This window comes from Electrophorus electricus, chromosome 22 (assembly GCF_041902795.1).
Source record: "Electrophorus electricus isolate QZ-2024a chromosome 22, ASM4190279v1, whole genome shotgun sequence".
NCBI classification, from domain to species: Eukaryota; Metazoa; Chordata; class Actinopteri; order Gymnotiformes; family Gymnotidae; genus Electrophorus; species Electrophorus electricus.
Window position 1 is genome coordinate 16,207,501 of NC_137518.1, and position 25,000 is coordinate 16,232,500.

A 25,000-nucleotide genomic window follows, 5' to 3' on the forward strand; every position below is an offset into this window, starting at 1 on the left:
CTGCGTATAAAGCACAGCCGCCTGAGGTATGGTGCCAGCAAGCCACTGAATCTTATCATCTCGATCGTTATCTCATTCATTCAAATTAGATCATTACACACTGCATATCAAACATGATGGATGCAAGATCTGAATGTCAGACTGAATATCCACAACAGAAGGTTGGACCTTCGCTGAGCGAAGGTTGGATCTTCCTATCCTTCCTCCTGTACTCAGCACCCTCTGGGCGTGCAGCTAAGCCCCCACCCCAGCTCCCGTCCACGAGTGCGCGCAGGACGTCGCCCACCTCGCGGATGTCCCGCTGGTGCTTGGCGCTGAGCTCCTCGGTCTTCAGCAGCTCCTTGCGGACGCCGGCCAGCTCGCCCTCCAGCTCACTCACGCGGGCGCTCAGGGCCCCGGCTCGATCTCGGCTCACCGCCAGCTCCTTGCTGGCCTTGTCCAGGAGCTCCTGTAGCTCCACGGCGCGGCTGGCCTCGTCGTGGACGTCGATGGAGCCATTGGGCAGCCTCTGAAGGCCACGGGGACGAGAAGGACAGGAGTGTGTTAGCAAGGGCCTGCGAGAAAAATGCCGTTTTGGAGTGAAAACGAGTCGGGCCGCCCCAATCGCTGACAACGAGCATGCCGTGTTCGCTTGGAAGACGAGAGGAATTCAAAGAGCTAATAAATGTGCCGGGTCCCTTGCAGCATTCCTATAGTGAATGTTCTAATTTGAAGATGCCCTTCTTATTTATGTCATCCACACACACACCCTCCCCAAACCTAAACACACGTCCGGTAGCAACGTGTGCTAAGATAGCAAGAGAATGCTTTAAACGGCGGGGTGAACAGAGTAGAGCTGAACTGAATGGCAGAAATGAGCCAACGAGTTTGCCCCTGATACACACTGCACTGAGCAGAGAGAGAGGTTGTGTTCAAGCTGTAAATAGGTTGTCGGTTCACAGCAAGGTACGTGCTCTGTGTGTGTGTGTGTGTGTGTGTGTGTGTGTGTGTGTGTGTGTGTGTGTGTGTGTGTGTGTGCGGGAAAAAAACAAGGCAAAATTCCTGCATTACAATCTGTGGACAAGGAGTTACTCGAGCTCTGTTCCGGGTGACTAGGGACTTCTTCTGTATCAGATCCGTCTGATTTTAATAATCTTAAACAGCGTGTGTGTGTGTGTGTGTGTGTGTGTGTGTGTGTGTGTATGAGAGAAACACAGCTTGCGCACAGAAGTATGATGTTGGTAGGCGGATGTTTTGATGCACCTCTAATTCCTCTAAAGGGAAATTAATTTGCAGGCATTAATCGAATAAACCTACAGGGGAAAGTCTGGATTGAAGACCTCAGTGGGTAGCATGACTACTGGTATTTTAACCTTTTTAATCTCTTCAGTGTACATTTTAATCTATTCTTATTATTTTTTTAACTCTCAGTTAGTACTTCCACACTTCCAATCATTAAAAGTGCAGAAAATCCCATTTATAGCTTCAAGTGCCAAAAAATCCCATTTCTAGCCTTAACTAGGGGCTCCAGTAGTCAGGTCGCAGATAAATCTCTTTAGCCACTCTTCAGAACTCTTCTGTTACATTGAACACTCAAGTGAATTTTTATAACTGTTCTTTTCAAAACTTCAGAGGCTAACAGTAAACACCCAAGCGAAACTTCAGAGCCCTCTTCTGCATAACCTCGGTGATCAGTAGTGTACACCCAAGTGAAACTTCACAATCCTTCTCTTCATAACCTCAGACATCAATGTTTCTTGTCCAGTTACACACGACCTCAAGCTTCTCTCAAAGGCAGCAATGCTATTAACTTCTTCTAAGCATGTCTAGAGAATCCATAGAGGATCCAGGGACTTGGAGTGATTTTAATGTAAAGAAACCAAATGACCGATGTTCTAAAGTGAAACTGACTTACACAGGGGGACTCCCTTAGCCACACTAGCAGGGTCCTCCTTTACTATCAGTTGTCTTTTGGTCACAAGCCACCAGCAAAGAATCATCCAAAGTTGGCTTTTGTTTGTTCCCCAGGAAGCATGCACTTTATTTGTTTTACTCATAAGATACTTTAATGTAGAATGAATATGTGTATCAAAGTGAAGAAAGCCATATTTTTGTCATAGCGCTGCAGTGACTGACTGCTCTGTCGACTGCAATCACGATGCAGTAAGAATATTTCTGCAAATCACCGGGACGGACGCGACGAGAGCACAATTCCATCAAGACAAATTCCTCCGCTGCCGGGAATGTTCGTCCTTAAAAGCCCGACAATACCTCAGCCATTACGAGCGGACTCATAACTACAGTTGGTGTAACAGTGCGGGGTTAAATGATGATTTAAGGGGAGACGCAAGTGAACCGGGGATGTGCGCGAGAATGCGCGCGCAGAACGTAATCCGTAGTGAATGGGGGGGTGTGCAGGGAAAAGAGCCCACTCACAACACTGATAACACACACAGTGCGTTAAGAAAAAATACCGGATTATAACCTGCCGCTGATGTGAGCATGACTTGGCATTCTGCCCTCTTACGTAGTGTCAGCAGGGACAATGTTTTTATAACCAACAGTAATATGATATCTTGCAAAAATGTGGGTTATTCGGAATGAAGCATGACAAAGATACTGTAGGTCGAAAGTAGTAAAAAAAAACGTAAATGAAGTTTAGCTTGCATGTTTAAATACTTAAAATAATGTTAATAATATTACAACAAAACGCCTGGACACTGATGTGTAAAACTAAAGCCCAACGCGAGCTCGTTTGGATTCCACTAGTTTTGCTCCAGGTTGTTCCGTGAGTGAGCGCCGTACCTTCCAGGTTGGCTTGGAGCCGTCCACTTTGTCCTTAGCATTCCCGTCGGTCTGTTTCTCTTTCTCCTGTCTCACCACAGTGAGCTGGGGACACAGAGCACAGCCTCTGTGAAATCTGCAGAAACACGTCAGACAGCAACTCCTCCTGACCACGGTGCATGTGTGTTTACTATGTGTGTTTACTATGACTCATGTGATGTGATGTCCTGTCCCACGTGCCGAAGACGCGCTTGCTTCATCAGAGCGGGATTTTACGGCATTGCTTTTATTGGAAACACTCCTTTCTCCCACTTAAATGGAGAAGAGATAAGATTAGACAAATTCCCATTTTGGAGAATTAAACTTATCATTGTGCTTCAAAGCACCATGTTATTATGGTATTAATAAAACACGGGGGCGGGGGAGGTGCAATTTACATATGAATCCATGCATACCGGAGTTCAACACAGCAACATAATGAATGTGGACCAAAAATGATTTAAATTTAAATTTAAATATGAGATTTAAATATGTCGATGAATATTTGCAGGTAAGCATTTTGATAAGGGTTGCATGATTTTCATGCATTTCTGAGAAGGTCTTTATAATGATTCATTCTAACATGAAGGATGGATGTGGGAAGGGCATTGTGCAGATGAACTCCTCCCTCGGTGTCAGGCAGAAGTCTGTAGGAACACAGCACGGTGCGTTATGCCCCATTCCACGCGCTTACACCAAAGCCGATGTTCTTATATCAGAGGTAACATTTAAAGCACAATAAAAACACCCAGATTGTGCAAGTACGGCAGTGTAACAGAGCGTGGAGCTCAGCTCGGGGGCCACTTACTCACTGGACGTCAAATGATGGAGAAGGAGAGAGAGAGAGAGAGAGAGCGAGCAGAAAGAGAGCTAGAGAGAGAGGCTCTGAGAAGAGGCTGAGAGACAGAGAGAAGACGTGAGAAAAGAAGCTGAAAAACAGAGAGAGGAGAAAGCCTGTCTTTGTGTTTCGGCACACATGACGTGCTGCTGTGTTTCTGCCAGTGAACACTACACTGTCCAGCTCTGGTGTGTGTCCTGCTGAGACTCTCCTCAGTGCTGCGTCGTGTTTGTGTGTGCATGTGTGTGTGTGGGGCGGTTCTCGCACTACACACACACTCTGGAGCTTAACAACCCCCTATACTGTACACAAACATTCTCCCTCTCACTCCTTCTCCCTGTCTCTCTCTCTCTCTCTCTCTTTCACTCTCTCCATCCCTGGGTCTCTGGGACACACACACTGAGTTCTATTTTCAGTCTTTCAGTTTTAAAGGGCAGGTATACAGATGTTTCATTTACATTTGTCTCTGTAAGGGCTTTGCACACCCATGCACATGCAGTGTGAATGCTCAGTAATCACTCTAAGCTTTGACCCAGATATCCAGTCATATAAATAAACTGACATTCGTTCACAAATGTAAAATGATCGCTGTGTGTCTACTCTAATGGCACCAGATTGTCCTGTACAGGATAAAGTCATTTTTCAGTGTTTTAAACTGAATTCTCCACAGGAACACAGCTTTAAACAGTCACCCACTCATTACTTATCATGACGGGTACAGAAGAAAGGAAGTACTATATTCTCATATTCAGCAGAATTACTGAATCCATAGACTGTTTTCAAAGCAACTGACCTATCAGATCTGTTCATTTTGGAAATGGAAAAAAAAACAAAACAAACTAATTTCTGTTCCAGAGATGCTAAATCCCCAACACAATGCACACCAAGACAGATGTACACAGACAACACGCACGCGCACACACACACACACACACACACACACACACACACACACACACACACACACACACACACACACACACACACACACAGGGGCCATACCTCCTGAGTGGTGGCAGCCAGTTGCCCCTCCAGGGTAGTCACCCTCTCCAGAGCCACACGCAACCGCTCACGCACCTGCCAGGAAAACAGCAAGCGAAGATCACCCAGGCAACAACTACAGCCAAGCGCGTTCCATCACACTCACAACACCAGCAGTAATTCCAACAGCGTGTTAGAGGGATTATGGTTCAAATCCACTCAATATTAACGATGCGGTTTGGCCATTTTAGACTAACGTTAACACTCAATAGCAAAAGCGGTTAGAGGGTTTGTATCAAAGTTTTACCTTCTCATCCAGGGCCTTGTGGTGCTCAAACAGAGACTTCAGAGCCTTCAGAACCTCAACCTCGCTGGAGACACCGGACGGAGGAGGAGCCTGTCTCTTCACCACAGTCATCCTCAGAGAACGTTCGTGACGGGATACCAAACACTCCAAATGTTCCAGCAGGAGCTGCAGAACACACAGGCACACAAACAAACACACATACACACATGTGCCCGCGCGCACACACACACACACACACACACACACACACACATACATACACATACACAAACAATGCTTTAAAAATGCAGTGGACAGCATTATGAATTAGGGGCTGTGTTTTAAAGAGAATTGTTTATTGGCTATAATGTCATTAAATTGCAAAACCAATTAAAAATAACTAGAAAAAATGGAATTTCACATTCATAAATACAAGCAAAGACTTGTAAACTTTCTAAAAGCAACTGACAACCATCACTGTCTTGTGATCACCAAGAATACAGGCATGTTTCCCAAATAGCATAAATCACTATTACAAAGGCCCAGAGAGAATAGCCTTAAAGCCAAACAATAAGCACAATCTGGCACACACACACACAAACACACACACACACACACACACACACACACACACCCTGGTGTTGTTCCTCTCTGCTTTAAGTTCTGAGATCTCCTCCTCTTTCTCCAGAAGTTGCTCACGGCATGTATTCAACTCCTTTGTCAGCGTTGCAAACTCCTGCACAGAGCGTGAAAGAGTGAGAGAGAAAGAGTGAGACAGAGAAATGTAGTATGCAACTACACAATGTATATAGCATAGCGTGTAGTATGTACTCAGCATTGTTTAAGCCTTGAGTTCCTCTAAATGCTCAGTTGCCCGTATAGATCACTGAGGAGAATCCGATGTCCCAGAAAATGACTGGAAGTAATAATTAGAATTTTGTTTTCAAGAACATGCAGGGATGTTAGTGGATGGACAGGGGCGTGGACAGGGGCGTGGACAGGGGCGTGGACAGGGGCGTGTCTGCCAGCTGCCCCTCCCTCCAGATCAGTAGTGCAGCATTGCAGTCCATCTAGCCTACATTTGAGTTAGGCTGCACTGGCACGACCTCATCCCTCCTTTGCAGTTCACACATGGGGCCACTAAGCATACCCACAAGCTCAGCCACATGTCTTGATGCAGTTTTGGGGGAAAAAGGTCGAATTTGGGAGTTTTTTTGGTCAAATTTGTTCTTGTTTTTTTGTTTGTTAGATTTGACAACGGCAATCTGACAATCTGACAATTTGGCAATCTGAACCTAACAGCGTGGCCATGTGTAATTTGCTCACTGCAGCGATTAACGCCACTGGTCGCTCCACCTTGTGGAGAAAAAGTAACAAACCCAGTGAGCGCCTGAGGGATTTTTGTTGAGAGGCGCATCACTTTCTGTCGTTTGCTGTGCTCTGGGGACACACACCAGCTGAGGAACTCCATTGACTCACTGAAGTTCTCCTGGCTGCCCTTCCGGTTTACACAGTCTTGGCACCAGAGGGGAAAAAAGTACAAAATGGGAATAGTTTTGACATAAGCACACTATACATCCCCGCGCTGCAGGTATAGTGACCCACAACTGTCTGTACGGGACCGATCCTCCACACGAGTGTTCCACAGGACATTACTGACTCATGGAACGTTACACTCATGAGATGTGATGACCGTAGGACTAAGAAGGCTTGTAATACGGGGACAGCGGAGTCGGGCTGGCATGGGCGCGTTTCACATGCGCTCGGCCCTGTGCCTGCCCACGCTCCATACAGAGAGGCCTCTGTAGCGTCTCTGTTTCCGAGTGCCTCTGTAATCGAGACTGAAGCCGTCCCTGCACCGCCTTAATAAAAATAATGAGTTCAAATTATGGAGCGTTTTCACACACCCAAGAATGCTTTATAACGGGGGGGCGGGGTGGCCACGGAGAGAAGAATAAAGTGTAATAAAGTGATTTCTGAAGAAAGGCAGGCTTGAGTACATCTTTTGTCCACGTTAGTAGGACTGTGTTCTGGCTGTCGGACACACCTATCTGATCCTGCAGGCCGTAGGGAAAAAAGGACACTGTGTGTCTTCACTTTTCTTCCCAATTATGCAGCCCAGCTGAAGGGAGGGAGCGCAGGGAAGCCAGAGTCAGAAAATGAGTCACTGAGTTCATCTGATTTTGTCACGGGCCAAAGCAATGGGAGCGCCAGCTCAAGAAGCAGCCCAGAGGCAGACGGAGCTTTCAGTCACAGTAAAAAAAAAAAAACTCTCCATTTTATTCTTTGGCATCACAATGTGCTAATACATAAATAAACCAACAGATAAATAAATAAATACATAAAAAAATGCATAGGTTTGGGTGTCAGCCAAGCGCCGGCCGTGTGGGCCCAGGGGGAGCAGACGACCCAGCAGGCTGGATGGGTGTGATGGTGTGCAGTGGGCCTGGTTGCTGTGTCGCCATGCAGAGAAATGTGATAAAGGGAATACAACCTCTTACACTGCCTCATAAATGCATAAGACTAAACATCTGAGGCTGTCATCAAAACATTGTTTTATATCAAAGTTTTTCAAAATTGGAAAATAAGGTTGCACTTAAAATTTGTCTTGCGACTTCGAATCAGCTTTTGAAGCATTGTAACTGTGACATTCCTTTTGTAATATAATAATATAATAAGTGATCAGTACCTTTTCACTCTTATTGTTAAACCAGTTATAAATTCCTTATTGTTGTTTTAAAGGTTTATTGTTCTTTTAAAGTTTTACTCATCTATCTCTCTAGTCCAAACATTGGAACTACTGTCTCACTGTCTCTACTGTCCACTGATAATATAGTATCAGTAATATATGATCAATAATATATTATCAGTAATATTTTCAGTAATATATTATCAGTAATAAATGATCAATAATATATTATCAGTTATATTTTCAGTAATATATTATCAGTAATATAGTATCAGTTATATATTATCTGTAACATAGTATCAGTAATATAGTATCAGTTATATATTATCAGTAATATAGTATCAGTAATATAGTATCAGTTATATATTATCAGTAATATAGTATCAGTAATATAGTATCAGTTATATATTATCTGTAATATAGTATCAGTTATATATTATCTGTAATATAGTATCAGTAATATAGTATCAGTTATATATTATCAGTAATATAGTATCAGTAATATAGCATCAGTTATATATTATCAGTAATATAGTATCAGTTATATATTATCTGTAATATAGTATCAGTAATATAGTATCAGTTATATATTATCAGTAATATAGTATCAGTAATATATTATCAGTAATATAGTATCAGTTATATATTATCAGTAATATAGTATCAGTTATATAGTATCAGTAATATAGTATCAGTAATATAGTATCAGTAATATATCAGTGATATAGTATCAGTAATACTGTATATTATGTAATATATTTTCAGTAATATAGGAACAGAAATAGGCTAATAGTAATATAATATTTTACATATAAAGAAGTGGCTTTGTGAGACTGAGCCCAGATAACTTGAAGGATTCCTCTGTCTTCCTGTTCTGGAATGCTTGGGATTGGGGAATGAAACGCAGTGTACAGCAACCTAAACACAGCAGTCACAGGCCACATGCCATTCTACATGCTAACCACACGCTAACCACATGCTAATTGGCCACATGCTAGCCACACACTGGCCACGTTTGGGTTTGGGTTCTCATGATCACAGTGACGCCTGGATGGTGTCAACAACACCGGTGTGTTGACAACACGGCTGGATTTCTCTGTCATGTTGGAGACCGAGAAACAGATTTGATGGAAAGTTCTCATCATACATTTTTTTTGCTTTTGTTTTAAAGCAGTCTCTCTTCTCCCCCTCTGAGGACAGTAAAGTTTTCTTTTCATGATGATGAGCTGAGTCACGGGTTTAATACATTACCGTTCATACTGTGCATGAGATGACATCAGGAACACAGACCATGTTGGAGAGGCAGAGATCCCTCACTACAAACATATCTGTTCACCTCCAACACCAAAATGCAATGAGAGCTCTCTCCTGGCTTTCTCTGTCTCTCTTCCCTTTGTTTTCTCTAGTTCCCCTCATATCTCTCTCTCTCTCTCTCTCTCTCTCTCTCTCTCTCTCTCTCTCTCTCTCTCGCAAGAAGCAGTCTTTAGTCAAGCCTTCTCAATCCCACGACTGCTGAAACTGGAAACCTGAGGTTTACTAAATAAAGCTTCCTGTTTCTGGGCAGCCTTGCACTTCATTAGCATTTCAGAAGTCTCTTAACAGATATTTCTGCTCCAGTTGTCCTCTACTTTATATCACACAGACCTGAAGAACGCATTGATTTGGCACTAATTAGATCACTGGATCTAATGGCACAGGACTGGGAGAACGATGCATCTCTGAGCAGAAAGACAGTTAAACTCACATGGCACCCTGATCAATGATTCTAAATCCCCATCTATTCAACTAGATGTTGCTCCTGTACAGCACTGCTCAAGATCCTTTACAGGAACAGAAAGTGTCTCCAGTACTCACGTCACCATATCCCTGGCATGAGAACATCACCCAGTACAGAATGCAGTATAGCAGAGGCATGTATCATCACAGGCACTGGGCTTCTCCATGTCTTTACGTTAGACAGCCGATCTTGCGCTTAAGCCAAAACCACACGGTCACTTTTGCTTTCTCATTACTGACATTATTTTTCAGCTGCAGCTATATGCTGTGACACATGCCGGCAGAATTCTGTAACTGCTCATGAGATGACCTCTGAATCAACGTGCGCTATCATGTGCGGTCACTCCTTTGCACATACCTGTTAAACTAGGACTGGCCAATATGTATTTGACAAGTCACATCTGAAGATGATTCCTGAATATTTGAATTCAGAATTTGAATCATTTTTTGGTTGCCATGACACCATGAAATCACAATGAATCGTTTTGCTGCACAGTCTGCTGTCTGTCTGTCTGTGTTCCTGTCTCTCACTCCTCCTCTCTCAGAAAGCCCATTTCTCTGAACATGGGCTCAATTAGCAGGCTAATGGGGTGCTTTGTGTGAATGGGCTTTTTCTATTGGAATGACGTGGTTAGATGTGCAGAAAGCCGAGCAACAGCACACACAGAGAGGGACAGAGCTCTGGCAGGGCGGCAGGTACTGTAAGAAGAGAGTCGGGGCCTTTTCTTTGGATAGCCTGCCTCTGTTTTACGTGCCATCCTGACGGCGGTCACCTGACCCAAACGCGTGTCCCCAGCTCGGCGAGGATGAGGCTATGGGTGTCTCTATATGTGTTTCTCCAGGACACTCCATGCCCAGTTAAACATATGCAACATAACACTGAGGCAGGGCAAGCCAGACCAGTTTGTAGATGCTGTAGAGCCAAGATCCTGGAGACCTGCCTAACTCACTAATGCTCCAAGGTTTACATATGAGCACAGTCATACACTCACACACACACACACTCACATACTCACACATTCAGACACACTCACACACACACACACAAAGCACCGCAATCTGGCAGAAGGGACCCGCTATAGCCCAGGGACCGTCTTTAGCGCCTTCCTCCACCACGTCACATGGCCCAAAGCTGCACATGTGCTCAGCCATAATGCAGCGCCGTTATGAAAAAAAGTATGTGAGGAAAAGTGGCGATGAGGAGAAGAAAAAAAATAACAACGATGAGTCATGCAGCCGTCAACGGCACCAGATGGTTGGACTAAGTAACCGATGTGGTGCAAATGATCAAAGTGACAGAAAACAGTCATAATGGCACTGTTGTTTACACGTATATACAACGTTACCTTGTGTCATCATTTGGCATTGCCAGTGTAGGTTGTAGGTCAGTTATACCAGTGAAAGGAATTGGAACAGTACAATTAGGCTGTGGTAGCTCAAAACATCCATATATCCACGCTTCCAGTAGCAGTGACAGATTCTTTTCAATAAATCTGGCTCTTATCTTTGCAAGAACTGAACTAATTAGTAGTAGTAGTTTACAGCGAACCAGAGTCAGCAATCTACAAAACTACAGCTTGTTATTAAAAAATAATTTACTCTAGTTAGTATTTAGACATGAATGTTCTGTACTGCTGTCTAAAAAGCTGAGCTGCATGGTAACAGAGGATTGATTATGTGTAATACAGTACATGCAAATTAGTTTTACATTAAAATGAGATTTTGTACTCTACATATGGTACTGCAAACAGCAGAAACAGAAAATGAGAATTGTTTCCTAACAGACAGACTGAAAAAGAGAGGGAGAAAATGTGACAGGGTGAGAAAGACAAAAAAACAGAGAACGAGTAAGGAAAAGATTTCTCTATTTCCAAAACCTCAGCTCTTTCCCAACTCCACTACAGCAGCTGCTCAGCTGTTCTGTTCTATGACAGCAACTGCATCTGCCAGTCAGTAAATAATTAACACAGTAAAATTTTCCATTAAAAAAAAAGGTCATGATGGTTGTTTAGCAAAGATATGACATTTAAATACCTATGGTACATTTGCAAATCACCCACTCCAACACCAATTTTATGACTTGACTTGTGCATGACACACTGAGAGTTGAGGAAGAAGTGAGAAAATCTGTCAGGTCCAAGCAGCCACTGCTGTACAGGTGAGAGAGCCAATCAGGTACAAGCACCCACTGCTGTACAGGTGAGAGAGCCAATCAGGTACAAGCAGCCACTGCTGTACAGGTGAGAGAGCCAATCAGGTACAAGCACCCACTGTTGTACAGGTGAGAGAGCCAATCAGGTCTAAGCACCCACTGCTGTACAGGTCCTGGAGTTCTGTGTGCTGTCGCTGCATCCTCACGCTAGCTCTAATAGGTTCTTTTAGTCAGAGGGCACACTAGGCTCGCAAGGTTGACTCGACATTATCCTTTAGCCACCATGTTAAACGGTCACCCTGTTCCAGAGGCAGCACTAGCATGCAAACACATACTAGTGACGTTTCTCATCCACTTGACACAAATACAGCTTGATGTCAGTGTCATGGCAACACCAACCCTCAACAATCTGTCCTTTAGGCATCACGTTCCACACTGAACGTTTGGCGTGTGGAAAACAGGTGTCATCGCGGAACTTCCTCTTTAACACACACACACCCACACACACACACATATATCTAGAAAAGAGGCTGGAAGCTCCTGCTACGCCTCTGTGGTGGGAATACGTAGGGGAACCTTAACAAAACTGATCACACCTCCATTTCTAACATGCAACACCACTTATTTGTCATCACAGGAAGACTAATGATGCTAACCTCGTGTACACTAAAATAATAATAACAAAGAAGAATGTTATATCATGATCTGATTTGAACTTAAACAGGTTGTCTTCATCCTTCCATTTAGATTCGTGAATACACAATAGTTCTGAGAGGTTTTTTCTGTAATAGTCTTTATTTATCATGTTATATAATATTTTCATGCAAACAAACACTTTCTGCTCTGATAATTACCCCTTAACTTCTTATTTTGCACAACAGGAACCTCTGCTACAACAGCGAGCTTCCTGAGAAAGGCGATCTACAGCGCGGCGCGCTGCCCTGCAGAGACGCTGCTCATCGCTGCGCGTAGACGAAGTTGATCCAGGCCCGCTGCCGCTGTCATCAATCATTCCCACGCAAAGTTAATTTAGAGCTCAGACAACAAATCTTCTGCTGAAAGCATGCCAGCATGCATTTAAAGAGGCAGGAGGCATGAACGCGGCCCCCCCGTCCTGCTCCACCTGGCCACCTCACCCCCACCCCCGGGGGCGTGCTCACGCACGACAACCCAGAAGGCGCTGGACGCAAGTGACAGGGAGTCACACACAACTACAAAAAGATGGAGATACGCACGGGGCAAGACTTGCACTCATCGCCCTCTTCATCCCAAACGCCATCCCTGTGCCTACCCTCGCTGGCCCCTGTCCTAGACACGCCCTTAGAAGGGCACAAACATGGGCTGCCACCCTTTTTGTGACATGCGTGGTCCGTTGGATTCCCACCACCGGCCTGGACGCTGTCCGGGTGATGGAGTGTACTCACACTCCTAACGCTAACACGGTAGTGGTGTGATCGTGGGGTTTGAGCTAGTGCAATCAGGCTTAGGTTTTTACATGCGTCAGTGGCATTGCTCGAGTGCAAATGGTCTGCCATCCAAAAGTGGACGGCAGCAGCCTGTAGTCCTGTAATTCTGTAATCCTGTAGTCCTGTAATATTGAAGTCCTATAGACCTATAGTCCTAAAATCCTGTAGTCCTATAATCCTGTAGTGCTGTAATATTGAAGTCCTATAGACCTATAGTCCTATAATCCTGTAGTGCTGTAATATTGAAGTCCTATAGACCTATAGTCCTATAATCCTGTAGTCCTGTAATCCTGTAGTGCTGTAATATTGAAGTCCTATAGACCTATAGTCCTATAATCCTGCAGTGCTGTAATATTGAAGTCCTATAGACCTATAGTCCTATAATCCTGTAGTCCTGTAATATTGAAGTCCTATAGACCTATAGTCCTATAATCCTGTAGTCCTGTAATCCTGTAGTGCTGTAATATTGAAGTCCTATAGACCTATAGTCCTATAATCCTGTAGTGCTGTAATATTGAAGTCCTATAGACCTATAGTCCTATAATCCTGTAGTCCTGTAATATTGAAGTACTATAGACCTATAGTCCTATAATCCTGTAGTCCTGTAATCCTGTAATCCTATAGTCCTGTAATCCTGTAGTCCTGTAATATTGAAGTCCTATAGACCTATAGTCCTATAATCCTGTAGTCTTGTAGTCAGGTGTGAGAAATTAGCTAATCCCAAAGAGAATATGAAGTTCTGAAATTAGACCATTAACAATCTTTTTTTTCTTTCGGCTTCCCTTGGTTTACTGAGGTTCTTTTAACTTGGTGAGTAACACACCGAGGCTCACAGGAGATGAGTGAGGACTCGCTCGGAAAACATGAATCCTGTTAGAGAGAAATGACCCACACAAGACAAGTGGAGCAAAGATTACACATCAAATACATCAATAAACTTGTTTGTTGTCTGGTTTCAGCATGCTACTCAAAACACATGCATTCTTTATTATACAGAAAACAAAATTTCTTCCAGACAAGGTTTCTCTCTCTCTCTTAGTTTTTCTGACATATTTTCTTTCTCTGGATTTTTGTCCAGACTGCATTATAGCTCTCCAGTGTATAACACAGTCTGTACATATGAAGGATAGCATAGCAGAGCAAAACGTTATGCTCATACACACACACACACACACACACACACACACACACACACACACACACAAACACACACACACTCACACACACACACACTCACACACAGTCACTCACACACACACACACACACACACACACACACGGATGTGTAGCAAGGTCCCCGGCAGGCCAAAAAACAACAGAGCCCAGCTTGGCTTTAATCAGCAGTAAACTTACACACATGCTGGGCACTGGAGCACTGGACGCCTGCCACAGTCTTAAACCTGGAGCAGAGCGATACCACAGAGTAACAAGAGAATCTGCACAGGGAAAAACAGATACTCTAAACAACAACAACAACAACAAATGCCCTTAAAAGAGAAGACAACAGCCACAAGCCGCAAACCCGCCAAACATCCGCTGATCTCACCGAGCACAAGCGTACAGGTCTGCGGTGACACAGCTCCAGCTGAACTGTGACCGACAGATGGGCTGCTGACGGACAGAGAGGAGGCGCTCCCCCTCGGGGGCCCCATGTTTGGGACGTACAGTGCTGTTGGAGCGACCGCATCGCTTCACACACGCCGCCTCCGCTGCTGCTCCACTTACGCCGTGCAGCTGGGACACAGTTCTCCCGCCTAGGGCTGGCGCATCACAATATTTTTTAGTCACGATATCATTCGATGGAGGAGGAAAGACGGGGGCCAGACAGGAACTTGCACGAGTGCTTTGAGGAGTCGGCACTTCTTAGTCAGTGCGGATGACGGGGATTTGTCAGGATGCTCACAGGACAGCAGGAATGTCAGACTGGTCAGAGAGGTGACTTAGCACTCAACACAGAGGTCTATGGTTGTTAGTGCAATCGTATGTTGACAGCATTAATATTGCTGTTTTTAGTGATCTGGTGTTACATGGTTTAACACAGAGACCATTAGCAAATATTACAGTGGGAATCTGCTTTGCTGTCACCTGTTTAATAATTCATTTTCATATTTGTTTTTGAAATACCGGTACTCAAAAAGAGCAATTAGAAATAAAATTACACAACTTTCACACACACACACACACACACACACACACACACACACACACACACACACACACACACACACACACACACACAAACACATGCAGAACATACGCACACTGAATAGGAATGCTACCTTTGAATGTCTCATGGTTTCATTGTTACCTATAAAGCATTTTCTTATGTAATGCACAATCCAACTGGAATCAGCAAGGAGACACCGGTGGCAGCACACATGTAAACAACAACAACAACAACATCATAGCAACAAGTGCTCGCACAAAGACAGGCTGAGGTCTGTCTGTTCCTACCTGATACATGTATGTTCTCAAGTGGACCCCATTCTGCAGGTGAATCTTCACAGAAGGTGTGTTCATGCTGCCCAAATCATAGCAAAACCTAGTTCAGGTCTTTGAGCACTCCAGGAAGTGTGGAGCAAGACAGAACAGGGAAAGGGAGCGCGAGAAAGGAGTGAGGAGCACTCGCCCTGCTCTACACCCAGGAGCGCAACCCTGTGGGCTAGGACGTCTCCACTCCACCCTCTGAGATTCAGGCAGGAAGCGAGAGGTGGAGGAGCAGGGGAGGGAAGGGAGAGAGAGAGAGAGAGAGAGAGAGAGAGAGAGAGAGAGAGAAGGAAAAACCAACAGGCTGAGAGAGGGACCAGAGAGTTGGCTTGAGTGTGAGAGTGCGATCGCGTGCATCAGCGTGTGCGTCTGTGCTTGTGTGTCTGAGTCTGAGTCTGAGTCTGACTCTGAGTGTGTGTGCACGTGCATCTAATAACCAAGGGCAGGTACAGATTAAGAGAGAAGTTCAAGTGGCAGTGAAACCCTGATAGCTGTCCTGCCCAAATTTCCCTGAAACGTGCCAACTGTCCCACGCGTAAGACTCTCCTCCAAACAGATACACATTGTCGGTGAAACATGCTAGTGAAAGATACACACACCACAGCAAAGCTTGGATGACAAGTACGTCAGTTATTCGGAGTTCACTTGCTCACCGACGCATGATAGATAAACACAGACACGCGTGTTCACGAGTCAGTGACTCCCTAGCAGACGAGCTCACGCCAAACTGCTCCATCCAAATTCAATACTGTTGAGCACAGTGACCACAAATTTCAGCTGTCAAATAAAGTTTAACCAAGCATGTACTCTCTGGCAGTGACAATCAAATTCCACTTTAGTAGGTACAAAATTAAAGTACAAAGGAATATTATGAACTGTAAAGTACAGAGAGGCTAGCTGTGATGCCAGGAACAAATATCATGCAAAATAATAATAATAATTATAATAATAATAATTATTATTATTATAAACTGTTAAAAAAAAAAAGTTTTTAAAAACTGTTACAGAGTCACAGTTATAAAGGATTCGTTTCGTGTGTGGGCTTGAAGTGCAGTCATTGTGTGGGGTACCAAAAACATTTTCAGTGCTGAAATGATGGCAGTTGTGTATAGTCATCCAAAACACATTTGTTCATTATTATTAAACTTCATTTTGGGCCTATTTCACCTCAGGGGGCATCGGTGAGGGATGGGTGAACCAAGTCTGGGGTGGGGCCAGGGTAGCGTGAGGGCCTTGTGCTAGCTGACCCCGCTAACCAATCTCCCCTCTAATTTCATTTATTGTTCAATACCTTTGTGTCACCAGGAGGATTCGTGGCTCAAACGCAACCTTGACTACAGACCTGCCACAATCACAGGTGCTGACACATTTATGCAACCTTGACCCCAGGCCTGCCACAATCACAGGTGCTGATATATTTATGGTGAGAATAATTCAGGTCTCTGAAGGTGTAGGTGTTGAGGCCTTCTGCTAGTGAGGGTAGGTTAGTTGGGGGAATCAGAGTGGCCGAAATTAAGAGTGTAGTGGTGTTAAGGGCAGCAGGTATGAAAGAGTGTAGTGTAATGTAGTGTGTAGTGTAGTAAGTAGAGTGATATGTAGCGTAGAGTGTAGTGTGTAGCAAATAGTGTAATATGTAGTGTAGCGTTAAGTGCATTGCATAATGGAGTGCATAGTGTAGTGTTAAGTACAGTACTTAACAGCACAATAGGTTAAATGGATAGCGCTGTAATGTGCATCGGACAGAATATGGGCTTCAGAGACCAACAAAGACCTGAGCTTCATATATGGTGTGTATAGCTTCTGGGTGAGAGGTCTGTCCAAGTCTTTATTGACATGCTAGGCTCCGAGTGAGTGTACTTGCAAACGCATGTATAGGAGGTAGATTTATCAACAATGCCAAACAGTCCTGGTAAGGTCATGCTTGGATCCCTTCCCTTCTGAGAGGTGGATACGTGTGCACACGCGTGTGCATGTCCATGTGTGTTTGTACACAACTCAAAGTGGAAACAACTTCATGCCCCACTTCCGTCTGCTCCTGGGAGACGGGCTCTTGTAAGATGATCCGGACACACTGGGATTCTTCCGATCTCTCCACGACCTTGTGTTAAAGTTGCCAGAGCATCCCAGCAATGCTGTGGGCTGCAGCGCCCAAAGATGTCAGCTGCACACCGGAGGTAATGGAGTCCTTGTTTAAATGTCCATAGATGTGCGAAACACATCAATTTATTTAAATTCGCTGCTGAACTCAATCGAGTGCTGTGAGCCAGGGAAAATCCAGGGTACTGCCAACAGATGCCGACGCCGAAGATACTTCCGACTGCACGGCTCTGTGCATCTTTGATAAACACTCCAACGGAGTTCCAAACACATCCACGCTGTCCACATAATACGCCACTGCATGTATCCCATAAATTGGTTGCTTCTACGTGCAACGGATCGAGTCTACATCGTGCTTGGACTGAGTTGTCAAGGAAACGGCGGAAGTTCTGCGGAGATCACCAAAGGAAGAAAGCAAGAAAGCAAGCTGTTAAAAAGGACGGATTGAACGGAAAAACCGAAGCGGTGCCCTGCCCAACTCTCCTTGGGGTTACTGACACTTCTGTGGCACGAGGACTGTGAGCAGACCTGACCGAGTTTCTGCTTTGTTATAATGAATGATGAAAAAGGGAACACAAGCCTAGAGCTGGGAGCCACCGCTGAGTACTTCAGGTTGTGATCCTGACCGGTTTTGACCGAGTTAAATGCCACACACTCTCACCCATCGCACTTCCCAGAGGAAGGCAGTTTCACCAGGCTGCTGACCATCCAGAGCTGCTCGCAAGCCAATCAATCGTTCACAATGAGATGGCGCCCCCTTGTGACCGTGAGGTGGAACTACTGGCTTGGCCTGCCCAGGTTGGCAGCTGAGGCACGGCTCTCGGATTTAACAGTCACACACTCGGGCACCGCTCCATATCGCCAGCAAAGCGACAGCTGGAACAGCTGGATTACGGTCCTATGATTCCAAACGTAAACCATTACGACAAGTGCCACTGCCGAAGATGAGATGATGATTATGATTATAATTTTGAGGATGCAATCACACAGTGTGCAGCACGCGTTCCGATGAGCTCGAGCGGAACGTATTTAGCCTCCAGTGAGGATCCCTTCAGACAGATGATGGTGGAATAATGATACACACATGGGCAACCCCACCCCCCACTCTGAGGTGCAGAAAGTAACATTTTCAGCGAAGCACATTTCCTGCAGAGCAGAGAAGAGTCAGCAGTTGCGGGGTATGTATTTCGCTCTCCATTCTTTATCTCAGTCTCTCTATCCCTCTCTCCCTCCCTCCTTCTCTCTCTCCCTCCCTCTCTCTCCCTCTCCCTCCCTCTCTCTCCCTCTCCCTCCATCTCTCTCTGCCCTTCTCCATCTTGTCATGTCTCTTTTCTTCTCAACGCCCAGCGGTTTCCTGCCGTTTCTCCACAGATAATCCGCTCGCCCAGACGGCTCGTGCTTTAGCACTCAGCCGCTTGACCAGGGAGCCATTTTACAACTCACCACAGAGCCTCAAGGATCGCACACAGCCATTCACACACTCACTGCCACACACGCTCGCCTGTGTGGACAGAGGTTGCAGTCATAGATCATGCTCTGCAGAGAGAGAGAGAGAGAGAGAGGGAGGGGTATCTTTGGGGCGGTCTCATCAGTCTTATTCATTTTAACCTTTAGGGCTGGGACAGACAGGAGCAGTCCACCAATTAGCACTCTCCCACCTCCACTAGCTCACTCTGCACAGGTCGTTTGCCACACATATGTGTTCTAATGCCCTCCGCCGACTGCCTCTGGGACCTTTTCTCATCTCCATGGCTTTTCCGTTAAGGAGTAAGCAAAGAAAGCCCCGATCCTCCAACCTTATGTAGTAAAGGCTGAGGGCAGAAATCACACCCACTCTCAAACCTGGATAAGTACTCTGACCTGCACCCTGACCCAGTGGACAGAACACCCACTTTAACCCTCCTGAGAGGGTCTCCGTCACACGATCTCCATCACACCTTGCTTTGGAACCTCTCCCTTATACACGCACACACACACACAAACACAAACACACACATCTCAACCAAGATGGCGGGCACTTGTACTTATGCACCTCCCTGGGTTTAGTAGTTGATGAAGAACTCCTTCACCCTCGTTCTTGCTCTCTGTACAGTGACACTCTGTAGTCTTTTTTCTCTTCTAATTAATGGCTGAACCTTCTGCTTCATTAGCACACAGAGCAGATGCTTCAGCCACACAGGAAATGGCCCTGAAGACCCAAGAGCCAGAGGACCCCCATGTCAAACTGAGCCTCATTCACAACTGGGCAGAGCTTCAGCTCGGTAAGAAAGATTCGGTCATCATCATTTCCGGTTTGTTTTGTCTTTGTTTTTTTTGTTTTTTTTGCCCCTTAAGAAGTCTGCTCTCAAAATCTGTTTCCCTCCTGGGTTTCAGCTGCACGGCATGTCTGCAGGCATTACATTTCCCAGAGAGTAAAACCACATCCAGTATATGCCAGTCGCTGATCTGTCAAGGTTCAACTCCTCACCAGGAGCAGAAGAAACGCATGGGGAGTCTGGGAGGATAGCGGATATGTGTGCAGCAGTGTAGACAAATACCTGCCTGGAGGCTGCTATGATTCCTGATTGTGGATTTTAATGTGGTTTAATGTAGTTTGGTGAAAGGAGGAGTAAGAAGAGAGAAAAGACAGAGAGAGAGAGAGAGAGAGAGCGAGAGAGAGAGAGAGAGAGAGAGAAGGAATGAGAGAAAGAGCATGAGAAGGAAAGATTGCTTTGAAAGTTTGACAGGATGACTGACTCATTTCGTTCTACTGAACAGGACCCGTGTGTGCGTGCGTACGTGTGTGTGTGTGTGTGTGTGAGGGAGAATGAGTGCATGGAGAGAGGTCAAAGAGGTCAAGGCCACAGCTACTTCCCTCCTCCCACACGTGTGTACCACCGTGTGCGCGTATACATGCGGTGTACAGGCTAGAGGCTTCTGAAACCTTACCCAGACCACGGGACATGAAGATTAGTCCATAAAGGGCGGATAAGGAGTTCAGGCTCCAGGGAGGCAGACTGGCGCCTGGGTGAAGGGGTGACACCCGCTCGCCCCACAGACCCTCGCACGCCACCTTCCGCTGTCTGTCTGTCTCTCTCTCTCTCTCTTTCTCTCTCTCTCTCTCTGTGTCTGTCTGTCTGTCTGTCTCTCTCTCTCTCTCTCTCTCTAGCATGCTCCCGATCACTAAAATAGCCCAACACCACTAACCTTCCGATTCCATGCTTAGCTGTGGATCGACCCCAACCCTCCGCGTGGGTTACTGCTGGTGCTAGACAAAGACGCAGAATTATGATTTTCATTCTGCTGCTTCGCCAGGTGCGCTTTGAAAAGAGCTCACCTACAAGGTGCCCTTGTATGAATGAACACAGATATTACTTTCAACAGTGATCAACAGTTATCCCAGGCTCTACAATAAACCTACACTCCATCTAATGTTTAGTAACACTTTCATGAAATTCATTAATAAAACACTGCTTAACTACAGAGGTCACTCACTTCCACTCAGGGTCCTATCAGTCCTCAAGCAAGTAAGTGTTTACTTTTATAGGCCACAGTTCAGAGAGGTATGTGCTAGCATCAGTTCTGTGCAGAGAAACAGAAATTAGAGCCCCCAGTAAACGCCCCCCCCCCCACACACACACACACCCTTCCCCTCCGTTTTTTTCCAGATTTCTCCTGCACCTCTAAGGTAGAGCAGTTTGGGTTAGACCTCTATGGTAGAGCAGTTTGGGTTAGACCTCTATAGTAGAGCGGTTTGGGTTAGACCTCCAAGGTAGAGCGGTTTGGGTTAGACCTCTATGGTAGAGCGGTTTGGGTTAGACCTCTATGGTAGAGCGGTTTGGGTTAGACCTCCAAGGTAGAGCGGTTTGGGTTAGACCTCTATGGTAGAGCGGCTTGGGTTAGACCTCTATGGTAGAGCGGTTTGGGTTAGACCTCTATTGTAGAGCGGTTTGGGTTAGACCTCCAAGGTAGAGCGGTTTGGGTTAGACCTCTATGGTAGAGCGGTTTGGGTTAGACCTCTATGGTAGAGCAGTTTGGGTTAGACCTCTATGGTAGAGCGGTTTGGGTTAGACCTCCAAGGTAGAGCGGTTTGGGTTAGACCTCTATGGTAGAGCGGTTTGGGTTAGACCTCTATGGTAGAGCAGTTTGGGTTAGACCTCTATGGTAGAGCGGTTTGGGTTAGACCTCCAAGGTAGAGCGGTTTGGGTTAGACCTCTATGGTAGAGCGGTTTGGGTTAGACCTCTATGGTAGAGTGGTTTGGGTTAGACCTCTATGGTAGAGCGGTTTGGGTTAGACCTCTATGGTAGAGCGGCTTGGGTCAGACCTCTATGGTAGAGCGGTTTGGGTTAGACCTCTATGGTAGAGCGGTTTGGGTTAGACCTCCAAGGTAGAGCGGTTTGGGTTAGACCTCTATGGTAGAGCGGTTTGGGTTAGACCTCCAAGGTAGAGCGGTTTGGGTTAGACCTCTATGGTAGAGCGGTTTGGGTTAGACCTCTATGGTAGAGCGGTTTGGGTTAGACCTCCAAGGTAGAGCGGTTTGGGTTAGACCTCTATGGTAGAGCGGTTTGGGTTAGACCTCCAAGGTAGAGCGGTTTGGGTTAGACCTCTATGGTAGAGCGGTTTGGGTTAGGCCTCTATGGTAGAGCGGCTTGGGTTAGACCTCTATGGTAGAGCGGTTTGGGTTAGACCTCTATGGTAGAGCGGCTTGGGTTAGACCTCTATGGTAGAGCGGTTTGGGTTAGACCTCTATGGTAGAGCGGTTTGGGTTAGACCTCTATGGTAGAGTGGTTTACATTACCCCTCTAAGGAAGAATGGTATGATGGATGGATGGATGAGGCATGTGATTTTGTTGGGCCATCAGTAATGCGTTTCATAGTGTCTACTTATGAATTTCAGTCCATCTCCTTGCTATATCCTTCAGTAGCTTTAGTACATAAAATGCTAGGGACCCTATTCTAAGTAATAATGATCTTTCTTAGTGATAGCTATACTAGACAAATATATATTTCTCTTTCCCTTTTGGTAGAATTCTCACTGACTACACTTGAACATTCCAAAGATGATGACCAAGATATTATTCTCACTCATAACCAGGAATGGAAAGAATCCCTGATCTTTATGTTCTTCCTGTTTACTCCGTCATCATACTGATGACATACTGATGACATCACACTGTGAGCTGCCTTAGGGCCACATGGACAGAGCGACCTTTACAAGTCCAAATGAGCCAGGGAGGAGTTTGGGTACCAAAGGAAGAACAGAACCCCAGAACAGGAGAGGAGAGGAGAGGAGAGGAGAGGAGAGGAGAGGAGAGGAGAGGAGAGGAGGAGGAAAGGCAGGGAGAAATTGGCAGAGATTGGCAGAGGAGGGGAGAGGTTGGTAGATTCGAGCAAAGGTGTGCACACATGTATGCATTGCTGTGTGTGTGTGTGTGTGTTTAACAAATCCTGTAAATCCCACTCCAGGTGGAGGGCTTCTGGAGAAAGGCCAGTGTGCTTGGCAGGAGCTCGGAGGCCAGGACTGGAGTCCAAATCTGGTGACCTTGAGGCTGGCCTGGCAGGCACAGCACAGGACTCCACAGCCCACAATAATCCCTTTCCTTTCTCTGCCACACCCTGGAACACTCTGCAATAGACGTCAGACCTTATCAAACAACTGCACAACATGGAACTGAAAGGCTATCACGGTAACAGTATTTGAGAGGGACCTATTTGGCTGTTGACTCTGGAGGTGTGTGTGTGTGTGTGTGTGTGTGTGTGTGTGTGAGTGAGTGATGGCACAGCCGTGAGGCAATGGGCCTCTCACTCCATGACTGCATCTGCACTCTGTCTCTCCATAAATAATGCAGAGGGCAGGATGCCCGTAGTGCGCTGCCTCCAGCTCCTGAGCGTCAAGCTTACTTCCTCATCAGAGTCACCCCCCTCCACAGCATAGAGTAGAGCGTGCCAACAAGCTGATCAGAGACCCACGCGCAGATCCACAGCCCGAGCCGTAACACGGGAGAGCCGAGCCGTGACGTGTTTGACATGTGACATGCTGCGGGGTTGGGGCTCCTGGTGGGACTGGCATGCCAACACAGAGGATTATGGGTAGCCTCTTTGTGTCTGCCACTGCCAGCATCATGCCTCTAGATCCAGAAGGCCCTGCCCCTTTCAGACACACCTGGATCATGTCTGGTGATGTAATTTCTGAATATATATATTTTGTTTGTTTGTTTGTTTACTTTGATTTTTGATTGACAAATGTTTTTCCTTACACAGAAAATAAACACTTTCCCCAGCCACACAATATGAATTACAAGATGAGTGAAAATTGTAAAAAATAAATAAATAAAAACTATGACCTTGTAATGAGTACTACACACGCGTGTGTGTGTGTGTGTGTGTGTGTGTGTGTGTGTGTGTGTGTGTATGTGTGTGTGTGTGTGTGTGTGTGTGTGTGTGTGTATGTGTGTGTGTGTGTGTGTGTGTGTATGTGTGTGTGTGTGTGTGTGTATGTGTGTGTGTGTGTGTGTGTGTGTGAAAATTGCTTTTGCTTTTGCCATTATCACTTCACGACTTGGAGCCCATCCCAAAATTTCCCATGATTCACCAGAAACAGTTTTGGTTCTGGCCACACAGAGCGCCCCCCGCCAGCTTGCCGCTGAATCGCGCTGCACGCGTCAGGCTTCTGAGCGGCAGGTGAAAGTCTCCTGGATGAAGACCCTACCACATGCTCCCTCTGCCAAGGGGATCTGAGAGGAAGCAAAGCGACAGTAAACAGGTTCAGTTTCCTGCAGACTATAGGACACCAAAAACCCGACTGTTATGACCCTATGATAACACGCGTACACAAGAACTCAAGCACTGCTGTACATCTATAATACTGTAACACTCTTTCATGTCTTATTCTCACTATATACCGCTGATACACAAGTGATCATTTCCAGGAAGGTTCGAGGAAAGAAAAAAAATGACCTCAAAGCAGCACAAGGGCTTCCTTCATATTAATTCATATAGATAAACAGGTATGAACATCCAGAATACTTACCATATACCATCATACCACAACATGCCACGCATCACATTAGCATGGCTCACATTAGTGGTTAAAATACTTCAAGAAAATCTGCATTACTGTGTAAATAATTGGCTTTTGAATCATTTATGAACTCTGTAAGATCCCCAAGTGCCATGGCTCACAGTTTAAGGTCTCTGATCAGACTGCCTCCCAGACCTTTAACTATAGCCACACAGAGCCTTAATGATCTGCTCGCAAGTCGCTGTGTTAGTGCCTTCAAAAGGAACTCAAACTGGCCGAGGCTCAAGAGGGAGCTTTTATGAGGTAGCGAGAGGCAGTGAAGTGAGGATTAGGCATAGATGAGCCTCATGCTATCATTAGATAGTGTGATATTTTGGAGGCGGTGCTGTGTGTTTTTAACTGTATATAACCTTGCCTATTAAAAC

The 25,000-nt window shown here is 45.6% G+C and overlaps 1 protein-coding gene and 1 long non-coding RNA gene across 14 annotated transcripts in view; one reads left to right on the forward strand and one right to left on the reverse strand.

Moving 5' to 3' along the window:
* ppfia4 (PTPRF interacting protein alpha 4) overlaps positions 1–25,000 on the reverse strand; it is a 64,153-nt gene that overhangs the window by 21,356 nt on the left and 17,797 nt on the right. For 10 of the 13 annotated variants that reach the window (XM_081705194.1, XM_081705196.1, XM_081705199.1 and 7 more), the window contains exons 2-6: positions 5,542–5,643; positions 4,929–5,093; positions 4,643–4,717; positions 2,785–2,868; positions 287–508 (exon numbers count right to left, since the gene is read on the reverse strand). In XM_081705194.1, the coding sequence (XP_081561320.1) occupies positions 287–508; positions 2,785–2,868; positions 4,643–4,717; positions 4,929–5,093; positions 5,542–5,643 (648 nt within the window). Of the gene's footprint in view, positions 1–286; positions 509–2,784; positions 2,869–4,642; positions 4,718–4,928; positions 5,094–5,541; positions 5,644–14,343; positions 14,427–14,536; positions 14,575–15,444; positions 15,668–24,146; positions 24,282–25,000 lie in introns of those variants that run through there. The other 3 variants (XM_081705197.1, XM_081705198.1, XM_081705195.1) reach the window with 3 other exon arrangements.
* LOC145653105 (uncharacterized) lies at positions 17,854–24,050 on the forward strand. The gene is made up of 3 exons (XR_014119424.1): positions 17,854–18,752; positions 19,725–19,835; positions 23,021–24,050. It is a non-coding gene; the product is annotated as an uncharacterized LOC145653105 (long non-coding RNA).